This window comes from Euleptes europaea, chromosome 13, assembly GCF_029931775.1.
Source record: "Euleptes europaea isolate rEulEur1 chromosome 13, rEulEur1.hap1, whole genome shotgun sequence".
Classification (NCBI taxonomy): Eukaryota; Metazoa; Chordata; class Lepidosauria; order Squamata; family Sphaerodactylidae; genus Euleptes; species Euleptes europaea.
Window position 1 is genome coordinate 65,401,146 of NC_079324.1, and position 17,910 is coordinate 65,419,055.

Consider the following 17,910-nt stretch of genomic DNA (forward strand, 5'->3'; position numbering starts at 1 on the left):
AGCGATTGCTGAGAAACTAAATGAATTCTCATCTGTCTTCACTGTTGAAGATACAGGGCAGGGTCCTTCTCCTAAACAGAGGTTTTGGGGAGGGGAGAATGATGAACTGGGGCTAATAGTGGTAACAAGGCAGGAAGTCCTAGAATGTCTAGACAAACTGCAAACTAACAAGTCGCTGGGACCAGACGGTATTCATTCTAGAGTTCTTCAAGAACTCAAATGGGAAATCGCTGAACTTCTAACAATGATATGTGACATGTCCCTTAGATCAGCCTCTGTAACATCAATTTATAAAAAAATTATCAATTTATAAAAAAGGTTCCAGGGGGGACCCAGGAAATTACAGGCCAGTTAACGTCTGTTCCAGGTAAATTGATGGAAAGCATTATTAAAGATAGACTTGTCAAGCATATAGAAGGGCAAGGCCTTCTGAGCCAAACCAAACATGGCTTCTGTAAAGGTAGGTCCTGTGTCACTAACCTTTTAGTTTTTTGAAAGTGTCAGTAGGCATGTGGACAGCAATGAGCCTGTGGACGCTGTATTTGGATTTCCAAAGGCTTTTGACAATGTCCCCCACCAAAGACTGCTAAGCAAACTTCATAGTCAAGGGATAAGAGGACAATTCTTATGGATTGAGAGCTGGCTGAAAAATAGGAAACAGAGAGTAGGAATCAATGGTCAGTTCACACAATAAAGGGGTCCCTCAGGGATCTGTGTTGGAACTGGTGCTTTTCAACCTGTTCATCAATGACCTGGAGTTGGGGGTGAACAGCAAGGTGGCCGAGTTTGCAGATGACACCAAATTATTTAGGGTGGTTAAAACAAAATCGGACTGTGAAGAGCTCCAAAAGGATCTCTTCAAACTAGAGGAGTGGGCATTAAAATGGCAAATGAGATCCAATGTGATCAAGTGTAAAGTGATGCATATTGGGGCAAATAATCCCAACTTCACGTGTACACTGATGGGATCTGTGCTGGCAGCAACAGACCAAGAAAGCGATCTTGGGGTGGTAGTAGATCACTCGATGAAGATGTCAACCCAGTATGTGGCTGCTGTGAAAAAGGCTAATTCCATTCTGGCCATAATTAGACAAGGAATAGAGAATAAAACTGTTTCTATCATACTGCCCTTGTACAAATCTGCGGTGAGACCACTCTTGGAATACTGTGTACAGTTCTGGTCATCACACCTAAAAAAGGATATTGCAGAGCTCTAGAAGGTGAAGAAAAGAGCAACCAAAATGATCAGGGGACTAGAGCAACTGCCTTATAAGGAGCCGTTAAAGCGCTTAGGGCTGCCTAGCTTGGAAAGAAGGCGGTTAAGGGGAGACATGATAGGGGTCTATACAATTATGCATGGTATGGAGAGAGTGGACAGGGAGAAGCTTTTTTTTCCTCTCCTGAAGCTGGAGGGTTAGAGATTTAAAACAGACAAAAGGAAGTTTTTCTCCAGACAACACATAGCTCAATTGTGGAAATCCTTGCCCCATGATGTGGTGATGGCTGTCAACGTGGAAGGCTTTAAGAGGAGAGTGGACATGTTCATGGAGGAGAGCCATTGCCAGTCTGAGTAGAGGAGGCTGACCTTGATGGACTGAGGGCCTGATTTAATGTAAGGCCTCTTCGTGTATTTGTGTGTTCCTCTGTTTCCTGTTTGCCCTCTGCCATCTCAATCCTTCCAAACAAAGATGCCCAGTTCTGGGAGCAGGCTACCTGGTGCAGAGCAGAGGTCAGGAAATGGTCTCAGAAGAAAGCACTAGCTGGTTGGGTAAGGCTGCTTGGAAACTGGAAGTGTCTTCCAGCATATTTTGTAAGTGTGTTTAATTTGTGGGACATGTTTGCCAGGCAGAATGGACTAGTTAGTTTGACGTTGAACCTGGTAAGGGTCACCAGAGATCATGGAATAAGCAAAACGTGTTATTCCCTAAATCTGTTTGTGGAAATCGGTTCCAGTCCAATCAACCTCCCTTTCCTTGCTTGATATTGCGCATAATATTGTCATAATATTGCAGAGAGCAGTGTATTTCTAATAACTGTGTTGTGCAAAGAAGTGCTTTATTCTTTTTTTTTGTCCTGCCCTTTACCCGGTCCCCTTCAGTGTTGTCATTTTCTGACTGCTTTCAAGATGTACCTACTTCCATGATGTGAGCTTGGGCAGGGAGGCAGGATTATGGGGGCGCACAAGGCAGTGGGAAGAAAGCTCAGAAGTAAGATAAGGAGGTACTGAGCTCTTTTTGCATTTTGAGGCAGCTGGACGCAGTTCCTAGAAGATCAAAAGGGAACCACCGTCTTTACTTCCTGCTTGGTTCTTTGTTGCTTCCTTGACAAGCAGAACCAAGAGAAAGAATGGAGACAGTGGGTTCCATGTTAGAAGTAGTTGCTTTGACTGGCTGTTTTATTTCTTTGCCAGGATGTTCAGGCATGGAGATGAACAGCTTGGGAACAGCCTGTGGTTGTTCAGGAGGGGTTCCTGGATGAGCTGCCCAGTTTGCATGCGGAGGGTGATCTCCCAAACACACATTGGAAAAATGCCCTCCAGAGGATCCTGTCTGTCCCGGAGGCACCAAACTTGACTGTGGGAGAAAGAGGAAAGAAAGGGCTCTGATTGGAAACTGGCTCCTGACGTTTGCGAGTGGTGCTGCCGTCCCTACTGGGTGCCTGCCTGCCTGCCTGCCTGCCTGCTTGACTGTTTGATGGTGGTAGTTAACCTCCTACAAGTTAGAATTTCTGTTGCCAGCAGTGAGCTGCAGCCATCTGCTCCAGTCCTGCTGGGGAGAAGGGCCCAGCCCCCCCCTGGCAAACAGGCACGGATGAGCCAGAGCGCCAAGAGCCCTGCGGGAAATGGGCACCTCCCAGAGGCCAGAATAGGACCGCCAGCCGACGCTCCCCCAAGTCTTAACACGGCTTTTTATCTCACTCTTCCTCAGGCTGGCTGCAAAGCGAGGCCAGTGAAAACCATCCTCAGGCAGTTTGCCTCGCGGTAACCAGAAATGTTGGCCTGCGAGGCAGCTGCCCCGGCTGGTCCTGCCGTGGAATGGCTCTTTGGCAAAGGGAGACCCCTCATTCTCGAGGGCAGGGCTTCTGGGTTGGTGTTGCTGTCATCCTTGCCCCGAGGCCTCTGCAACACAGCTCTGTCTCTGCTCCAGTGGAAAGAGACGTTTCCAGTGAGGCCTTGTCAGGAGAACGAATCAGGCCGCTCGAACGAGGGCGGCTTGGTGGTTGGCTTGAGGGGCCGATAACTGTGTCCCAAGGACACCCCCTCCTCAAGGCTGGCCAGACACGGGCTGGGTCTCCCCAGAGCCTGGCGACCTGCAGAGCGCGTGGGGGTGGGGGTGGGGAGGGCCGGGCTGCCTCTCCTGGCCGCTCACAGGCGCAGGGGGCGAGGGGAGGCGCGCTGGGAAGAGGAGGAGGGCCGCCTCTCTGGCCGGTGAAGGCAGGCGCCGGTCAGCCGGGAGACTCGGCCCCCGCCGGCCCGCAGCATCTAACCACTCGTCAGCTGAAGCAAAAGCGCGCAGGGGCTGCTCTCTCTCTCCCCCTCCCCCCCGCCCGTTGTTTCAAGGCCCCGCGGAGAAGCGGGTGGGACCGGGCGGTGGGCGGCCGGGCGGGCGGGGAGGATGAGACGCGGCGGCCGGCCGGGCTGCCCTGAGCGCGCGGCGGGTGCGCTGCCCGGGAGGGAGGGAGGGAGGGGTGTGCCTTGAGCGCTCGCCCCGCGTGTCGCTTCGCTGTCCGGCGCCGGAGCGTCCTTCGGCCGGGGGGTGGGGTGGGGTGGGGTGGGGGGAGGCCCTGGCCAGCGCCCGGCGCGCCTCCTGCGGGGGAGAAAAGGGGGCGCTTCCCCCCCCCGCCGCTCGCTTGGTGGGGCGGGGGCAGTGGCAGCAGCGGGGTTGCCCCAGAGGGGAGGTGGGGCTGGACGCCCGCGTCGCCTCCCCTCGCTGCCGGGCTCAGGTCCCAGCCTGCTCGGCGGAGGGCTGCGACTTCAAAGCTTGCCGGAGAGGGGGGGCGGGGCGGCGGCGGGGGGCTCTGCGTCTTCTGTGGGCCGATTGTGGCTCCTTCGCTTTGATCTCCTGCCAGGGAAACCTGGACGGTCAGGCCGAGCTGCAGCCAAGCTGCGGAGAGCGGAGCGCCGCGGAATGCCGGAGCGGAGCCGCCGCCGCCTGGCTCCGGCTTCTGGGAGCCCCCCCCCCGCCCGACCAGGCAGGGGCTGCTTTCCTCCGCCCGGGAGGGCGGGGGGCGGGGAGGGGGCCTGTCCCCCCCCCCGCCTGGCTTGACGGACCACTGCTGGTGCCGGAGCAGCAGGAGGGTGACCAAGGGGCTGGGGGGAGGGGAGAACCGGCCTTCCACTGATTCTGGCCTGATGGATCTGAAACCTCCCCCCCCCCCGTTTCTGGAATGTATTTTAAGGTACTTTTCACCTACCAATGCAATCTGCGCGGGGGGGGGGGGTCAGTGTGAGCTTTGAAGTGTCTTAACATTTCCCCCTAACCAGTAGTTAAGTGAGTCAACCCCCAGTGCATATTTGGTGGGGAGGGAGGGCTGGCGGTGACTGATATTTTCTGGGGGAAAGACCATAATTTTTTGTGTGAAAGTGACTAGGTTGCACGGGGTGGGGGGATTGTGTGAACTTGGGTACATAGGAGAGGGATCTTCTATGGATGCTGAAGGGTGCCCATTTCCCTTGAAAAAGCGGGAGGTCCCTGTCTGCCTATGGGCCCTGAGTCTGCAGCCCCCCCCCCCACTGGCAGTTGCAGGTCTTTGAAAAATGGGGAGGGCTGGCAGAATTTGGCGCCAAAGCTCCAGGAGGGTCCTGTGTGAACAGAGGGTCTCTCCTGCGCTCGTTTGGACCGAGGCTGACCTCTGGTGGCCACCCCAGCAGCATCCCCGGGAGCCGGCGTCTGTCTGCTGCCCCCCCCCCAGCAAGAGAGCAGAGGCAGGCAGAAAGGAGGTGTGAAGCGAAGCAGGGCGTGCCACACCCCTCCTTCCCCTTCTCCCTGGGCCACTAACCCATCCCCATGCCCAGTTCTTGCTCTGGCTCCCTCTCTGCCCAATTTTACCTGCAGTTCTCCCCCTTCCGGCTCTTGGAGGAGGAGCCTGCTGGGGGCCAGGCCAGGAAGCCAGCCCCTCCAGGCTGCGCTGAGCTGGGTTGGGCTAGCTGGCCAGGAGCGTAGGTAGGTCAGCTGGCAGTGAGGTGACACCTTCCTCTCCCCTTCTTCTTGTAGGCCAAGCGGGCAGTGCAAAGAGGGGCCACCGCTGTCATATTTGATGTGTCTGAAAATCCAGATGCCATCGATCAGGTATGCAGCCTAGTTTGCGGACGCAGACCATGATGTGCATGCAACAGCTCCTTCGCTGGGGGGTGGGGGTGGAAAAGGGGACCGAGAGAGCATTGCATTATGGGCGAGGGGTTGTTAACTTTTAAAAGCTGTGGGGTTTGTTCCTTGCCAACTTCCCCTGTTCTCTTTTGTTTAAAAAAACAAACCTTAAAGGGGGGACAGGGTGGAGGTTGATGTGGTTATGTCTGATGCAGAGAGAGAGGGCCTTTTCTCTCCCTCTCCCGTTATACGAGAACATGGGAACACCCGGTGGAGTTGGTGAGCCAAAGATTCAGGGCACGGAGAAAAAGTAGTTCTTCACACAACACATAATTAACTTGTGGCCACTGGGTATAGTGATGGCCACCAGCTTAGACCCCTTCTGCAGGGCACTAGACAGATGAATGGGGAACGGGTCCATCAGCAGCTATACCTGTGATGGCTTAGGTGGGACCCTGTAGGCAGAGGTGGCTGCTGGGCGTCCAGAACCGGCAGAGGCTGAGAGGCTTTACATGGGGTCGTGGCCAGGTTGGCCAGGGCAGGAAACAGGATCTTGTAGGCGGTAGAATTCTGGTTTGATCCAGTAAGGCTCCTCTTGTGATTTGCCCTTGAAATTCTCACTGGAAGAAGTGAGGCCTGTTTGGGTGGAAGGATTTGAGTGGGATTGAACTCTGCACATTTTCTTTTAGTTGAACCAAGGCTTGGAAGACCCTCTGAAGAGACCAGTCGTGTATGTGAAGGGGGCTGATGCAGTCAAGCTGATGAACATTGTTAACAAACAGAAGGTAGCCCGGGCCAGGATTCAGCACCGGCCTCCACCGGTAAGACATCCATCAGGGCCATGCTGGCTTTGGAGCACTCTTTTAGCAGATGGATTATTGGTCCCAATTCCCTTTTCCCAAATGGGGCTGGAAGTGGAGCTTTTGTTAGTGTCATTTGCTAACTGCTTAGCAGGGCTTCGAATTAAGCTCCCGTTAGGCTTGCCTAACAGACGGCACTGTCAGTGGTCTTGTTGACTGTGCTGGTGTAAAATCTGGTTGTTTGGTTGAGTTGGACAGCAGGTTTTCAAGAGATGGCCCCTTGCCGGTATGCCATAGTCTGAAGGACATGGTGGGATTTTGCCAGGTCATAAGAACCTAATAAAATCAAGCCGATTACTTCAGGTTGGAATGCTGTGGAAGTGCCCCGGATCGCTCCTTCAGGCCGTGGATGGGAAGAAGCCTTTTTTCTTGGCTTCTTTGAGGCCTCTTGATTGTTAGTTGTCACAAAGAGACTGTGACTAGCTGCAGAAGTCCTGAAAGAAAGTCTGTAGTAGAAGTAGGCGAGATTGACAGTGGGTTGCTGGATCAATAGAACTGCTGCCCACCCTGGCACAGGTTTGTGGGGTTCCAAGTTAAGAGTATGTAGGGCTACCAGATAATTGTTGCTTAGATGCTGCGTTTGTACAAATGTGCTTAATTGAAGTGGTAAAACTCTTGTAGCAAATGGATTGACTCCAATTAGCTTTTTCAGCTGGTGCAAAAGGGAGGAGGGGGTGCAATTAACACACACAACCCAAACACTAGGCTGAGACCTGCATGGACAAAAGCCATTTGAGATGTTGGCTGTAGTAAGGAGGGGAATTGGGTGAGATTTTATTCAGGGAGCGATGATTTGAAAGTTGCCTTCATGTGAATATTAATGTCGTTTCCCCTCCCCCACTATTTCCCTGGCTGCCATGGGAAGGTGGTGGTGAGGCTCCCCCTCCCTGGGGGGAACAAACACTTGTCAGGGATGTTCTAGGCGGATCGTGCATTGAGTGGGGGGGGGGCGGTTGGACTAGATGGCCCGAATGGCCCAACTCTATGATTCTGTCTTGTGATGCATTTTGTAAGTAAGGAGAAGTCGGATACAGTAGGCCCAATTCTTTGCCACCAGAGGAAGACTCCAGGATATGGGATTTCCTTACATCTGCAGCAGTGTTTTGAAACAGCGAAGATGCTCAGCTGTCACGGTTGCCATGTTGCTGATGCCAGATTTCACCGCCCATTCAGTGCTGGTGGGGCCGTTCCCACCGGTGGGGCCTGAGCAGCCCAGACCTCCTTGTGCTACTTCAGTATTGGCCAGAGGGTTGGGTGTGGGGGAGCTGTGCATTTGGAAAACCAGGGTGTTTTATTGAGGTGGTTCTAGTATGTCTGCAGGTGTCCAGTAGTTTATACAGCATTCCTGTATCACAGTCATGTTGCCGCATCTTCCAGTTTTTGTTCCAGTGTTTTGTTGCATCCTGTCCCCTTAACACTCTCTGCTTGTGTGACTGCTGAGCAGAAAAGAGCTAAACTGTCTATCTTTCTTTCTCCCACCCTGTCCCTTTCAATTCCAAGCAACCTACGGAATACTTCGACATGGGGATATTCTTGGCCTTTTTTGTGGTGGTGTCTCTTGTTTGCCTTGTTCTTCTCGTCAAGATCAAACTGAAGCAGCGCCGCAGCCAGGTAAGAGCCACGTTAGGACTTGGGAGGTGTGATCATGTCACTGGCACTGAGTGGCCCTTCAGGGGCGACTGACTCTTAATAGGTGGGGCTTTAGGAAGGTATACTCTGCAAGCCTTTGACCTTCGCAAAGCTGTCCTGCAGGCTTCTGTCCAGGTGACTCTGCTCTCAAAGTCCTTTTTGGAAGAGCACCCTGTGTTCTTGGCAACTAAAGGCAACGTTCAGACGCCCTGCAGTTGATGTTCTTGGGTTTAGGACTCTTCCCAGAAAGCCTGACGTACAGCTATTTCGGGCCTTCTGAGGTGGGCCCTGGGTCTGTATACAACCTGCAGAAAACTTCAGATGTCGAAAACTAGCCAGCTTGGTGTTGGTGGGGGAAGGGGAAGAGAAGATGTCCTGGCTCCTTCATTCCCTTCACCCATGGGACTATCAGTGTTTTCAGTGTATTGATTGAGTCTTGGCCTGACCAGTGGGGAGAGCAGGTTAGAAGCAATGGAAAAAGGAACTTTGGGGAATTTGGGAGATAGGGAGAAGGTTGTGGCAAAATGAAAGGTAAAGACAGAAGAAGTCGAGGGTGACCTGCTGATCAGCGCCCTGCACCAAAACTGAAAAACAGTGGGAATACGCAGGGTGGGCTGGGTGCCGGGGGCTGCAAGGCAGTGGGAGGGCAGCCAGGCTGGAAGTCAGCCCGGCTTTATGGCTGAAGGAGGGCAAGAAGGTTGGATGCGGCACCCCAGACCAGGATCCAAGTGGTTATTCAATCCCATTAGGAAACATTATTGCCTCTGCGAATACTACTACTGTGAGTTACTACATTGCTATAGAAGTTCAGTCCCATCCTTGGGCATGTGTTGATGAGTCCTGCCTCCCTCCCTGTGCCCCCACCCCGGTTCGGAAGCACCCAAGATATGCCTCTCTGCATTTCACAAAATCAATATTGTGTCTTGTAAACCACAGGGTCCCAGGCAGTGCAGCTTGTTTGTCGAGTGAGTCTGCATCCGTGTTGCTTCTACTGCATAGGATGAGCAAGTGGTGGTGGAGGGAGGCTCTGGACTTGCCCTGCCCTGTGTAGTGATGCAGATTGGGGGTCTCTCAGGAATGCAAACTGCCGTCAGGAGTACCTGCTCCTACCCCAGGCTTCCTCGGCAGTGTGTCTTGTCCTGGGTCTTCGCTCCAGTCATCCTCCCCACCCCTGCTAGTGGACGTGGCTGTCTGTGGTCACACCTGTGTTCCTTGGGCCTGTGCCCCTCGGCTGTTGATGCTGGATCAGGGAGTTGGTGAGGAGGTCATTCGGCCACCTTGGAGTAAATTCCTTGTTTCGTCTGTTGCAGAGTTCCATGAACAGGCTCGCTGTGCAGGCACTGGAAAAGATGGAGACGCGGAAGTTCAAATCCAAGCTGAAAGGGCACTCCGAAGAGGGCTGTGGGGCTCTGGATACACTCAGCAGCAGCTCTACCTCAGACTGTGCCATTTGCCTGGAGAAATACATTGATGGGGAGGTGCGAGGGCTGTTGGACTCCTCTGGGACACGTAGGGGCAGAGGGGGGATTGTGCCTTTGGCTGGCTGGAACAGCTGGTGTGCTGTGTAATACAACACGAGGAGCATGCTGCCGCCAGTCTCCCCTCTGGTGGAGGGCGGTCTTTCCCAGGCAGCAGAAGTGAAGATTTGTTCTGCAGAGGGTGGGTTGTCTCTTTTTGCTGTTTTGGCTTTCCTGGCAGGGAGAGAGGTGCCAACCCTCTCAATCCCATTCACAGTCATCCAGGGAGCTCCTTGCTGAACCTGTGGCGTGAACAGCTGCAGAGCTCACTGGCACGTCAGATTGGAATCATAGTTAGCATGTGGTTGAACTGGCAAGAGGTGAAGCCACCAGCCAGCTAGACCCCAGCATTGCCTGGGCAGACGCAAGCCCTGCTTCTCTGTCTGGGGAAGCCCAGTGCTGGCTGGGGGGAAGGCTTAGAGTCACATCCTTCTGCTGACCTCCCCTTTTGCCTCTGCAGGAATTGCGTGTGATTCCTTGTGCTCACCGGTTCCACAGGAAGTGTGTGGACCCGTGGCTTCTGCAGCATCACACATGCCCACATTGTCGTCACAACATCATTGGTGAGTCCACAGCCTTGAATGGCCCCCTAGGAATTCTTTGGTGACTTGAGGGCAAGATGCTGTAGCTGTGCTCATGTGGTCCTGGGTCCTTCGTCTAGGGAAATGTAAGTCAAGAGTGGAGGAAGGTGTCCATTCATTGGCACAGGGAAACTGCTCTTCCTTCCACCTCTGTCCAGTTTGTGTGTGTGCTCCAGTGTGCCCACCTGCAAAGCTGGCTAGTAGGAGGTACACTAGCAGCTCCCCAGTGGGAAGAGGACTCGTTCAAAGTCTTGGGAATGCTTCAAAAATCAGCTAATATGTAGCCTAGCTTATATCCTATCTTTAAATTAAATAAATGTATGGCTTTAAAAAAAAAAAAACCGAAATCAACAGATACACCAAAACAGCAGCTGAGCTTAGCTACCCTATCCTCGCTGAAGTTTCCGACTCAAACTATATTTGTTTGTTTGTTTGTTTGTTTGTTTTTCCCGGTTTGTGCCTCACTTTCCATTTCCTGCAGAGACCGAGCTCAGGGCAGCTGTCATCATGAAATAAACATAATAAAAATAAGTAATAAAAATAAATAATGTCATTATACAGAGCAGAAGAAAGGATCTCCAGGACAGATGTGTGAGGAATTTGCGAATCAGATCCGTAGCCGGCAGCAGCAGCGGCCAATGATCCTTCCGGTTCATTATCCCGGCCGAGTTCACAGAACCAATCAAATCACCGCATACCCAACCCGGACTAGTATGGACAACCATGGGAACCCTATCACAGTCCTGACAGTGGACCGGCACGGGGAGGCCCCTGCCTTCCTCCAAAGCTACCAGCCGATCCACCTGGATCACACGGTGAGCACCCATCCATGCGGGGTGGAGCACAGAGCCTGCCCCACTGCACACCCCTTCCGGAGGCCCAGGTTCAGCGGCCACCCCTTTCCCAAACCTGCTTGTTTTTCGCAGTACGGAACCATGTTTCAGCACTACTATTTCCAAGGCCTGAGCTACCCAGAGCAGAGTGGCCCGCTTCCCCTGGGCATGGCTGCCAAGGCCCCCGCTCGTGCCTTCCAGCCTGTGGGCAGCAGGCTTTTCCCCCCGGTGGTCCATGTCGCCCCCTCGTCCCACCTGGAGAGCAGCAGCACTTCCAGCTTTGGTTGTCACCACGGCCACCGCTCAGTCTGCAGTGGCTACCTGGCGGATTGTCCGGGCAGTGACAGCAGCAGCAGCAGCTCCGCCCAGTGCTGCCGCTGCTCCTCCAGTGACTCCATGGTGGACTGCACGGAGGTGAGCAACCAGGGCGTCTACGGGAGCTGCTCCACCTTCCGCAGCTCGCTGAGCAGTGACTATGACCCGTACATCTACCGCAGCAAAAGCCCCTGCCGGGGAAGCGAAGTGGGTGGGCTGAGCAGAGGGGCCGTGGTTCTCGTTGAAGGCCTCCATTCATCCCGCCTGACTGGGGGCGGCGAGTGCTTCCCCGCCTCAGCCGCCTCTGCAGGGGACCAGCTTTCGGACTGCAGCCTAGAGATGAATTACAGCAGCAGCTCCTCGCTGGAGCACAGGGAACCTCCCGGCGCCATCTCGGAGGGCAGCCTCGAAGCCCTTGCTGGAGCTCAGGAGCAAGCCTGTTCCTGCCGCCAGGAGTCCGCGGGGGGCAGGGAGGTGGAACGCAGCACACTGCTCCTGGGGCCGCCCTTTTGGACAGGAGGTGGCCCTGGGCAAGAGCCTCCGGCAGGGAGAGGCCAGGGCTTGTACAGTATTCGGACGGAGGGGGGGGAATGTGAGGCCTTGCCTTGCTGCTTCTATGAAGAGAAGCAGGTGACCAGCAGCAGCAGCCCCAGCCAAGCCACCTGCTACAGAGAGGACTATTCCGTGAATGTGCAGTACTTGTATGCTGAGGATTCCTTGCCGAGCTGCTACTCGGGGGTGTGTGACCTAAGCCAGCGGATCACCATCATTCCCGAGGACAGAGACTGTGAGCCAGCTGTGCCTGCAGAATGCCCAGGAGACAGCGGCCCTTGGGAGGGACCGCCTGAGATGGACACTTGTGGGCTGCAGCCAGCTCCAGGGGAGGTGCACAGTAAGCAGGAGAAGGAGTTGCGCTGCCAGTCCAGAGGCTCTCTGCAGAAAGGGGCCCGGGGGCTCTTTGCAACCCCTGCCCTGAGCTGTTCTGAGGCAGTAGGCCCCTGGATATCAGGTGAGATGGGCAGACCCAGCATGTGGTGGGGGGGGGAGTGCTTTATCTTGAGTCTGTGCTGCCTGCAGCTGGCCCTGCTTGGGGGGGGGGGGGCAGCTGTGGCACTGGGGAATTGGGGTGTGTGTGTGATGGAGCTCAGGAACGTGGGTCTTTTAGGCATGTGACATTGCTCCCATTTGGGTTCCCCTGGGATTGCCATGGATGTGGCAGTGGTGGGTTGAGCATGTTTTTTAAAAAATATTTGCCCCTGTGCAAATGCAGAGGATATGGGGTGACGGTGATGAGCTGGCACAGCAGCCAATGGCACGGGAGGCCAGTGGAGATCAGAGCCCGGCCTGGCCTCCCAGGGCCATTCTGGGAGCCCAACAGTCTCTTAAGCCAGTACTGCTTATCCGGTGACGGGAAATCCATTGGTGGAGCAGTGGTCTCTAAAGGACACTAGGCATTCGTTTAACGCTTTTGATTGTGTGTCACCTTTTCTGAGCAAAGAACTGAGGCAGGTTTTAGCACAGATTGTAGCTGCCTGTGAGCAGGTTGTTCTTATTGGCTGCTTGTTAATCTGTAGCTGTAAAAGCCCTGTCCGCACCCTTCAGCGGGGTGGCTGTTGTCCTGTCTTCTTCTGACCCCCGTTTTGTCTTTGCAGATTGTTCTTCCATGGGGAGATATCCGGCTGGGGACTAACCTGAGGAGGAACCGGTTTGGAGGACTCTCCATTCCTGCTGGACTTCAAAACTGTTTAGCTTTGGCTAACTCATGGCAGTTGACACTGGAGAAGGCTACGTGCTATCTCCCCAGCGGAAGGCGTGGTGTTGGGCATGAGCTTGTCCAGGGCAGACTTCGTGCCATGTGGCTGTTTGACGCAAAGTGTCCTTTAGAGACCACTGCTCCACCCATGGTCGCAGGACATCATCTGTCTAGGGTAACTAAAGCCACGTTGCGTAGCAGGATTGCAGTCCTGTTCAGGGAGGGAGTCTTGGACTGCCTTCGAAAACAAAGAGCACTTTGAAGCAGAATTTGTCCAAAGGCTACGAGTTGGCTGAGTCCTCAGTGCCTGCCCTTCCTTCCTCATGGCAAATCCAGCCCCAGTGGTGGGGGCTGGGAAAATAGCTGCTCTTGTGAACCCTTCTGGGCGGGTTCCACCTGCTACCAGTGGATGAATAGCTCAGATTCCCCACCCCCACGCCCAGGCCAGGCCAGGTCACAGGACGCAGCTTAGTTTAAAGGCAACGGCTGCTTCTGAGGGAGCAATTCCAGTGATTCTGTTGAGAGACAAGCAAGGATTGAGATCAAATGGGAAGAGTACCTGGTGTCTCCTGTCCATACTAACCTTGGTCTGCTACTGGGACTTGTTGCCACGGGCTCCGAGGGCCTTTGCCCAGTGCCTGCTGGCCTGCCTTTGGGCCCTGGGGAGGGAGGGCCCCCACTCCCCGGTTTAGCATTATCACATTCATGCCTGTAGTCACTCACTGCCAGCTGTTAATCGTTTCCTATGGAAACAATGGCTCCTGACTAGAACAGGCCGCTCCCAGGTGACTCCAGACGGTGTCCTTTCTGTGTAGCCAGGATGGACAGGTGGCACACTGTTGGGTGTATGTGTGGTTGCGGGTACACAGGCAGTATTTCTGTACTTCTCTCCGTGTGTCATCAGTGCTCTGCGAGACTGCTGAACTATACCTGGTGGGAGGCGTCTGTTTTAAATGGGAAGTGCCTGGCACCTGCCCCCTCCCACAGTAATGTGGTGGGACCATGGCATTGTGGGGTGTTACTGGGTGAGGTTTGAGCTGCCGACTGGCACAAGGGGCTCTGTGGAACTTGAAAGCACACACAATGTTTTGCATTGTTGGAATTGGCCTTAGTAAAACGTATCACATGATTTTGTTTCTTATTCTGGATTTTGCGTAGGCCAGTATGGCTGTTCACAGCATTTTACTTCATTTTGTGCCCATCTAATAGGAAAAATGGAGGGTTTCAGTGATTACATTGAAAATATCCCAATATTTTAACCTTGTACTGCATTTATTCAGTTAACTCATAGAGAAGGTCAGATTTACAAGCTGTCCAACCTGTTAGCCTCTTTTCTATCTGAGGGAGCACAGGTGGGGCGAGGCAGAATGAGAAGGCCCTGTTTCATTTTCTACATGTGCTTTCCCTGCAGCGGAGTCACTCTGAGACAAAAGGCCACCTTGCCACTGCTGGCTCCATGAAAGAGGGCTAGCAAGCTGGTGGGGGTGGGACCACCTGTTCAGCTGAGCCCCTTGCGCAAGAGAACGTTAGTCGGCTGCCTGGGAGCGCCATGGGCTCAAACAGCCGAATGTCAGAGTCTCTCTCTCTCTCTCCTTCTTTTCTTCCTCTTCCCTCCCCTCCTCCTCCTCCCTTGGAACTTCTTTCCCTGCCTCTCCCTGGCCGTGGGGTGTCTGATGCTTCCATGGCTGCTGCTCCTTCAGGGCAAAGGGGTCAGTACGGTCAATTAGCTGTTTTTAATCCCAAATGCCTTCCTATTAAAATAACAATTGCCATTTTGTTGGGCTCATGAGGCACTATTTTAAATGATTTTTTTAAATAAAATGAAACTATTCTGTAGCACTTAAACCGTTTTGTATAAAGTTTACTGTAAAGACTTGTAATATGGCTAAAGGGCTCTTTCTCCATTAATGTTTCTAAGGCTAGAAAACTACTTGATGTATATTCTGTATATGTATAGCAGCACATTTCATTTATGGAAAGATGTTCTCAGAATATTTATTTACTAATATATTTATCTTAAGCCATGTCCTATGTTGACTGTGTGATATTGTCTAAATAATAATTGAAAATCACTAACAGGAAACCTTGTAAATACACAGTAATTGCACACAAAGATTTTACAATATTTGCCGACCAAAAAGTGATTTTTAAAATAAGTTGTAGCTCTCTACAGTTTTGTAACAAAGTGTACAAATGTCTGTTTAAAAACAAACAAACAAAATACAGTTTTATTGTCTAATTTGGCAACTGTCATCCTTATTGGGTTCATAGAATCATAGAGTTAAAAGGGTCCATATGGGCCATCTAGTATGTTTAGCTTGGAGAGGAGACAACTGAGAGGTTATATGATAACCATCTTCAAGTACTTGAAGGGCTGTCATATACTGGATGGTGCGGAGTTGTTTTCTGTTGCCCCAAAAGGTCGTACCAGAACAAACGGGTTGAAATTAAATCAAAAGAGTTTTCGGCTAAACATTAGGAAGAACTTCCTGAAAGCTAGAGTGGTTCCTCAGTGGAAAAGGCTTCCTCGGGAGGTGGTGAGCTCTCCTTCTTTGGAGGCTTTTAATCAGAGGCTACATGGCCATCTGACAGCAGTGTTGATTCTGTGAACTTAGGCAGATAATGAAAGGGAGGGCAGGAAGGGTTGCGTCAGTGCTTGGCTCTCGTGGTCTTTTCTGACATGCCCAAGGTTAATTCCAATCGCCACTTTGGGAGCAGGAAGCAATTTTCCTCCAGGCCAGATTGGCCAAGGATCCTGGAGGGTGTTTGTTTTCATCTTCTGGGCATAGAGCAGGGGTCATTGGGTGTGTGTTGGGTGGGGGAGGTGGCTGTGAATTTCCTGCATTGAGCAGGGGGTTGGACTAGATGACCCTGGAGGGTACCTTCCACCTGTATGTTTCTATGATTCTATTCTAGCCCAACCCCCTGTTCAATGCAGGATTAGCCTAGAGCATCCCTGACAAGTGTTTGTCCAGCCGCTGCTTGAAGACTGCCTGCGAGGGGGAGCTCACCACCTCCCTAGGCAGCCAATTCTACTGTTGAACAACTCTTACTGTTAAAAAAATATCCTAATATCCAGCTGGTACATTTCTGCCAAAAATTTTAACCCATTCTTGCAAGTCCTATCCTCTGCTGCCCACAGGACACAGAACAGCTCGCTGCCCTCCTCAAATGACAAGAGGGCAATCGTGTCCCCCCTCAACCTCCACTTTTCCAGACAACATTCCCAAGTCCTTCGGCCTTTCTTCGTAGGGCTTGGACTCCAGGCCTCTGATCATCCTCGTCGCTCTCCAGTGCACTTGCTCTATTCTCTCCACATTCTTTTTGTAGTAAGGCTTCCAGAACTGCACGCAGTACTCCAGGTGTGGCCTGACCAATGTAGTGTACAGCAGGACGATGACATCTTGCAATCTGGAAGTGATGCCTGTTGATACACCTCGCTTTTCCCTACTTTAAGGAGTCTCAAAGGGTCTTACAATCACCTTCCTTTCCCCACAAGAGGTACCTTGTGAGGTTGGTGGGGCTGAGAGAGTTCTTAGACAAGTCGTGGCAATGGGTGTTGGGGGAGATTCCTTTTGAAGAAGAGTAACCAAGGTCAGGGCGGTCAGCTCTCTCAAGGGCAATGGCGTCGAAATAGCACTTCCCATTTCAAAGGCAGTCTAACTGTATCAACCTGTTATTCGGGGGTACTTGGAGGACAGCAGCTGGGCTCTTCTTAAATTGGCAGCTCAGTAAAGCAGCTGTGTTTCAGAAGGGCCAGAGAAACACGCTGGCACATGTGGCAATCTGATAAATTCTTCCATTATCATGCTTCACTTTAATGTGGTTTGGCAGCCGGTGCCCACCTTGTGGTTGCCCATGCTTATTCTGAGGAGGAGGGCATCGTAGTATGGGTGATTCCCACCAGTCAGTTAGGGAGGAGATCTTAGGTTCAAACTTCCTGTCCCCAGTAGCAGAGGTTACCCTATTCCTCAGTTCATTTCCTGCCTGCCAAGGTTTTTTGTGGGAGCTCTTGAGCTGGGCTACCACAGCATATTTGTCTTCTACATTGCTTTCTTTTGTCCAATTCTATATTCCCTCATGCTTTCCATTCCTGATGAGGAGCGACATAGGTAAACCAGCATGGTGTAGTGGATAAGAGATTAAGATTAATCTGGAGAACCGGGTTTGATTCCCTACTCCTCCCCATGAAGCCTGCTGGGTGACCTTGGGCAGGTCACAGTTCTCTCAGCCCCACCTACTTCCCACGGTGCCTGATGTGGGTGGGTGGGGGATAAAAGGTGATCATAAGCAACTTTGAGGCTCCTTAAAGGTAGAGAAAAGCGGGGTATAAAAACCAACTGTTCTTCAGAAATAGAAGGGCAACCTGCATCAGTGAAGCTGTCCACGGTTTCATTCCCACAGAGGGTGGAGTCGCCGTGTCCCTCCCCAAACAGGGTGGCAAGGAACTCTTCCCCCGTGCAGCCAGACCGATGAGCCCTGCAAAAGTGTGTGTAGCTGCAGAGAGCCAGAAGCACTTGTGCTTCTCCCCTCAAAAACAGGCCCCTGATGCATGGTAGAAATCATGGGCTGGGGAAGGTTGGCGCAGAATGCCAAAGGTGGGCATCAGTAGCACCTAGATGAGGAAGAAGATTCATTTTGGCAGGAAAATATCTGCAACAATGGCAGTAACATCGTTTGTCTAGCAGCATCAACTGCATGTCTGCAAGGGCACTGGCCTACATAAGGGAGTGTAAAGGCTGGAGGGCTCCACAGCCCCTCAGCGGCTGCCCCTGCCTGGAAGTAGCCACATAGCTCTGGGGAGGAAAACTGCAGAATCTACAGTGTTACTGGCTGGCACAGGCCTGGCATCCTCTAGAGGGTGCCAGTGGCATAAATCTAAATTTTACTTTCCTCCCTTTCCCCCTGCTCCTCCCTCTCCTCTTCAGGCCTGCAAATGCAAGGGCAGCCTCTAGGCCCAAGCTGGGCATGGGACCTGCCAGGCTGCAGGCCCTGTCTCGGCACAAATCTGTGCCGCCATGCAACTGTAAACTATCCTCCTACAGATGTCAAACAATGAGCCCTTGTTCTTTCTAATGTGGTTTGGGCAGAGTGTGTGTGTGTGTGGGGAGAGGGA

At 52.7% G+C, this 17,910-nt stretch overlaps 1 protein-coding gene across 1 annotated transcript in view; it reads left to right on the forward strand.

Annotated features, from left to right (window-relative positions):
• ZNRF3 (zinc and ring finger 3) overlaps positions 1-12,731 on the forward strand; it is a 51,515-nt gene extending 38,784 nt beyond the window's left edge. The window contains exons 3-9 of the mRNA XM_056859132.1: positions 5,214-5,288; positions 5,996-6,127; positions 7,667-7,777; positions 9,106-9,273; positions 9,773-9,875; positions 10,455-12,050; positions 12,694-12,731. Coding sequence (XP_056715110.1) covers positions 5,214-5,288; positions 5,996-6,127; positions 7,667-7,777; positions 9,106-9,273; positions 9,773-9,875; positions 10,455-12,050; positions 12,694-12,731 — 2,223 coding nt within the window. The remainder of the gene's footprint in view (positions 1-5,213; positions 5,289-5,995; positions 6,128-7,666; positions 7,778-9,105; positions 9,274-9,772; positions 9,876-10,454; positions 12,051-12,693) is intronic.
• Positions 12,732-17,910: the final 5,179 nt, after the last annotated feature.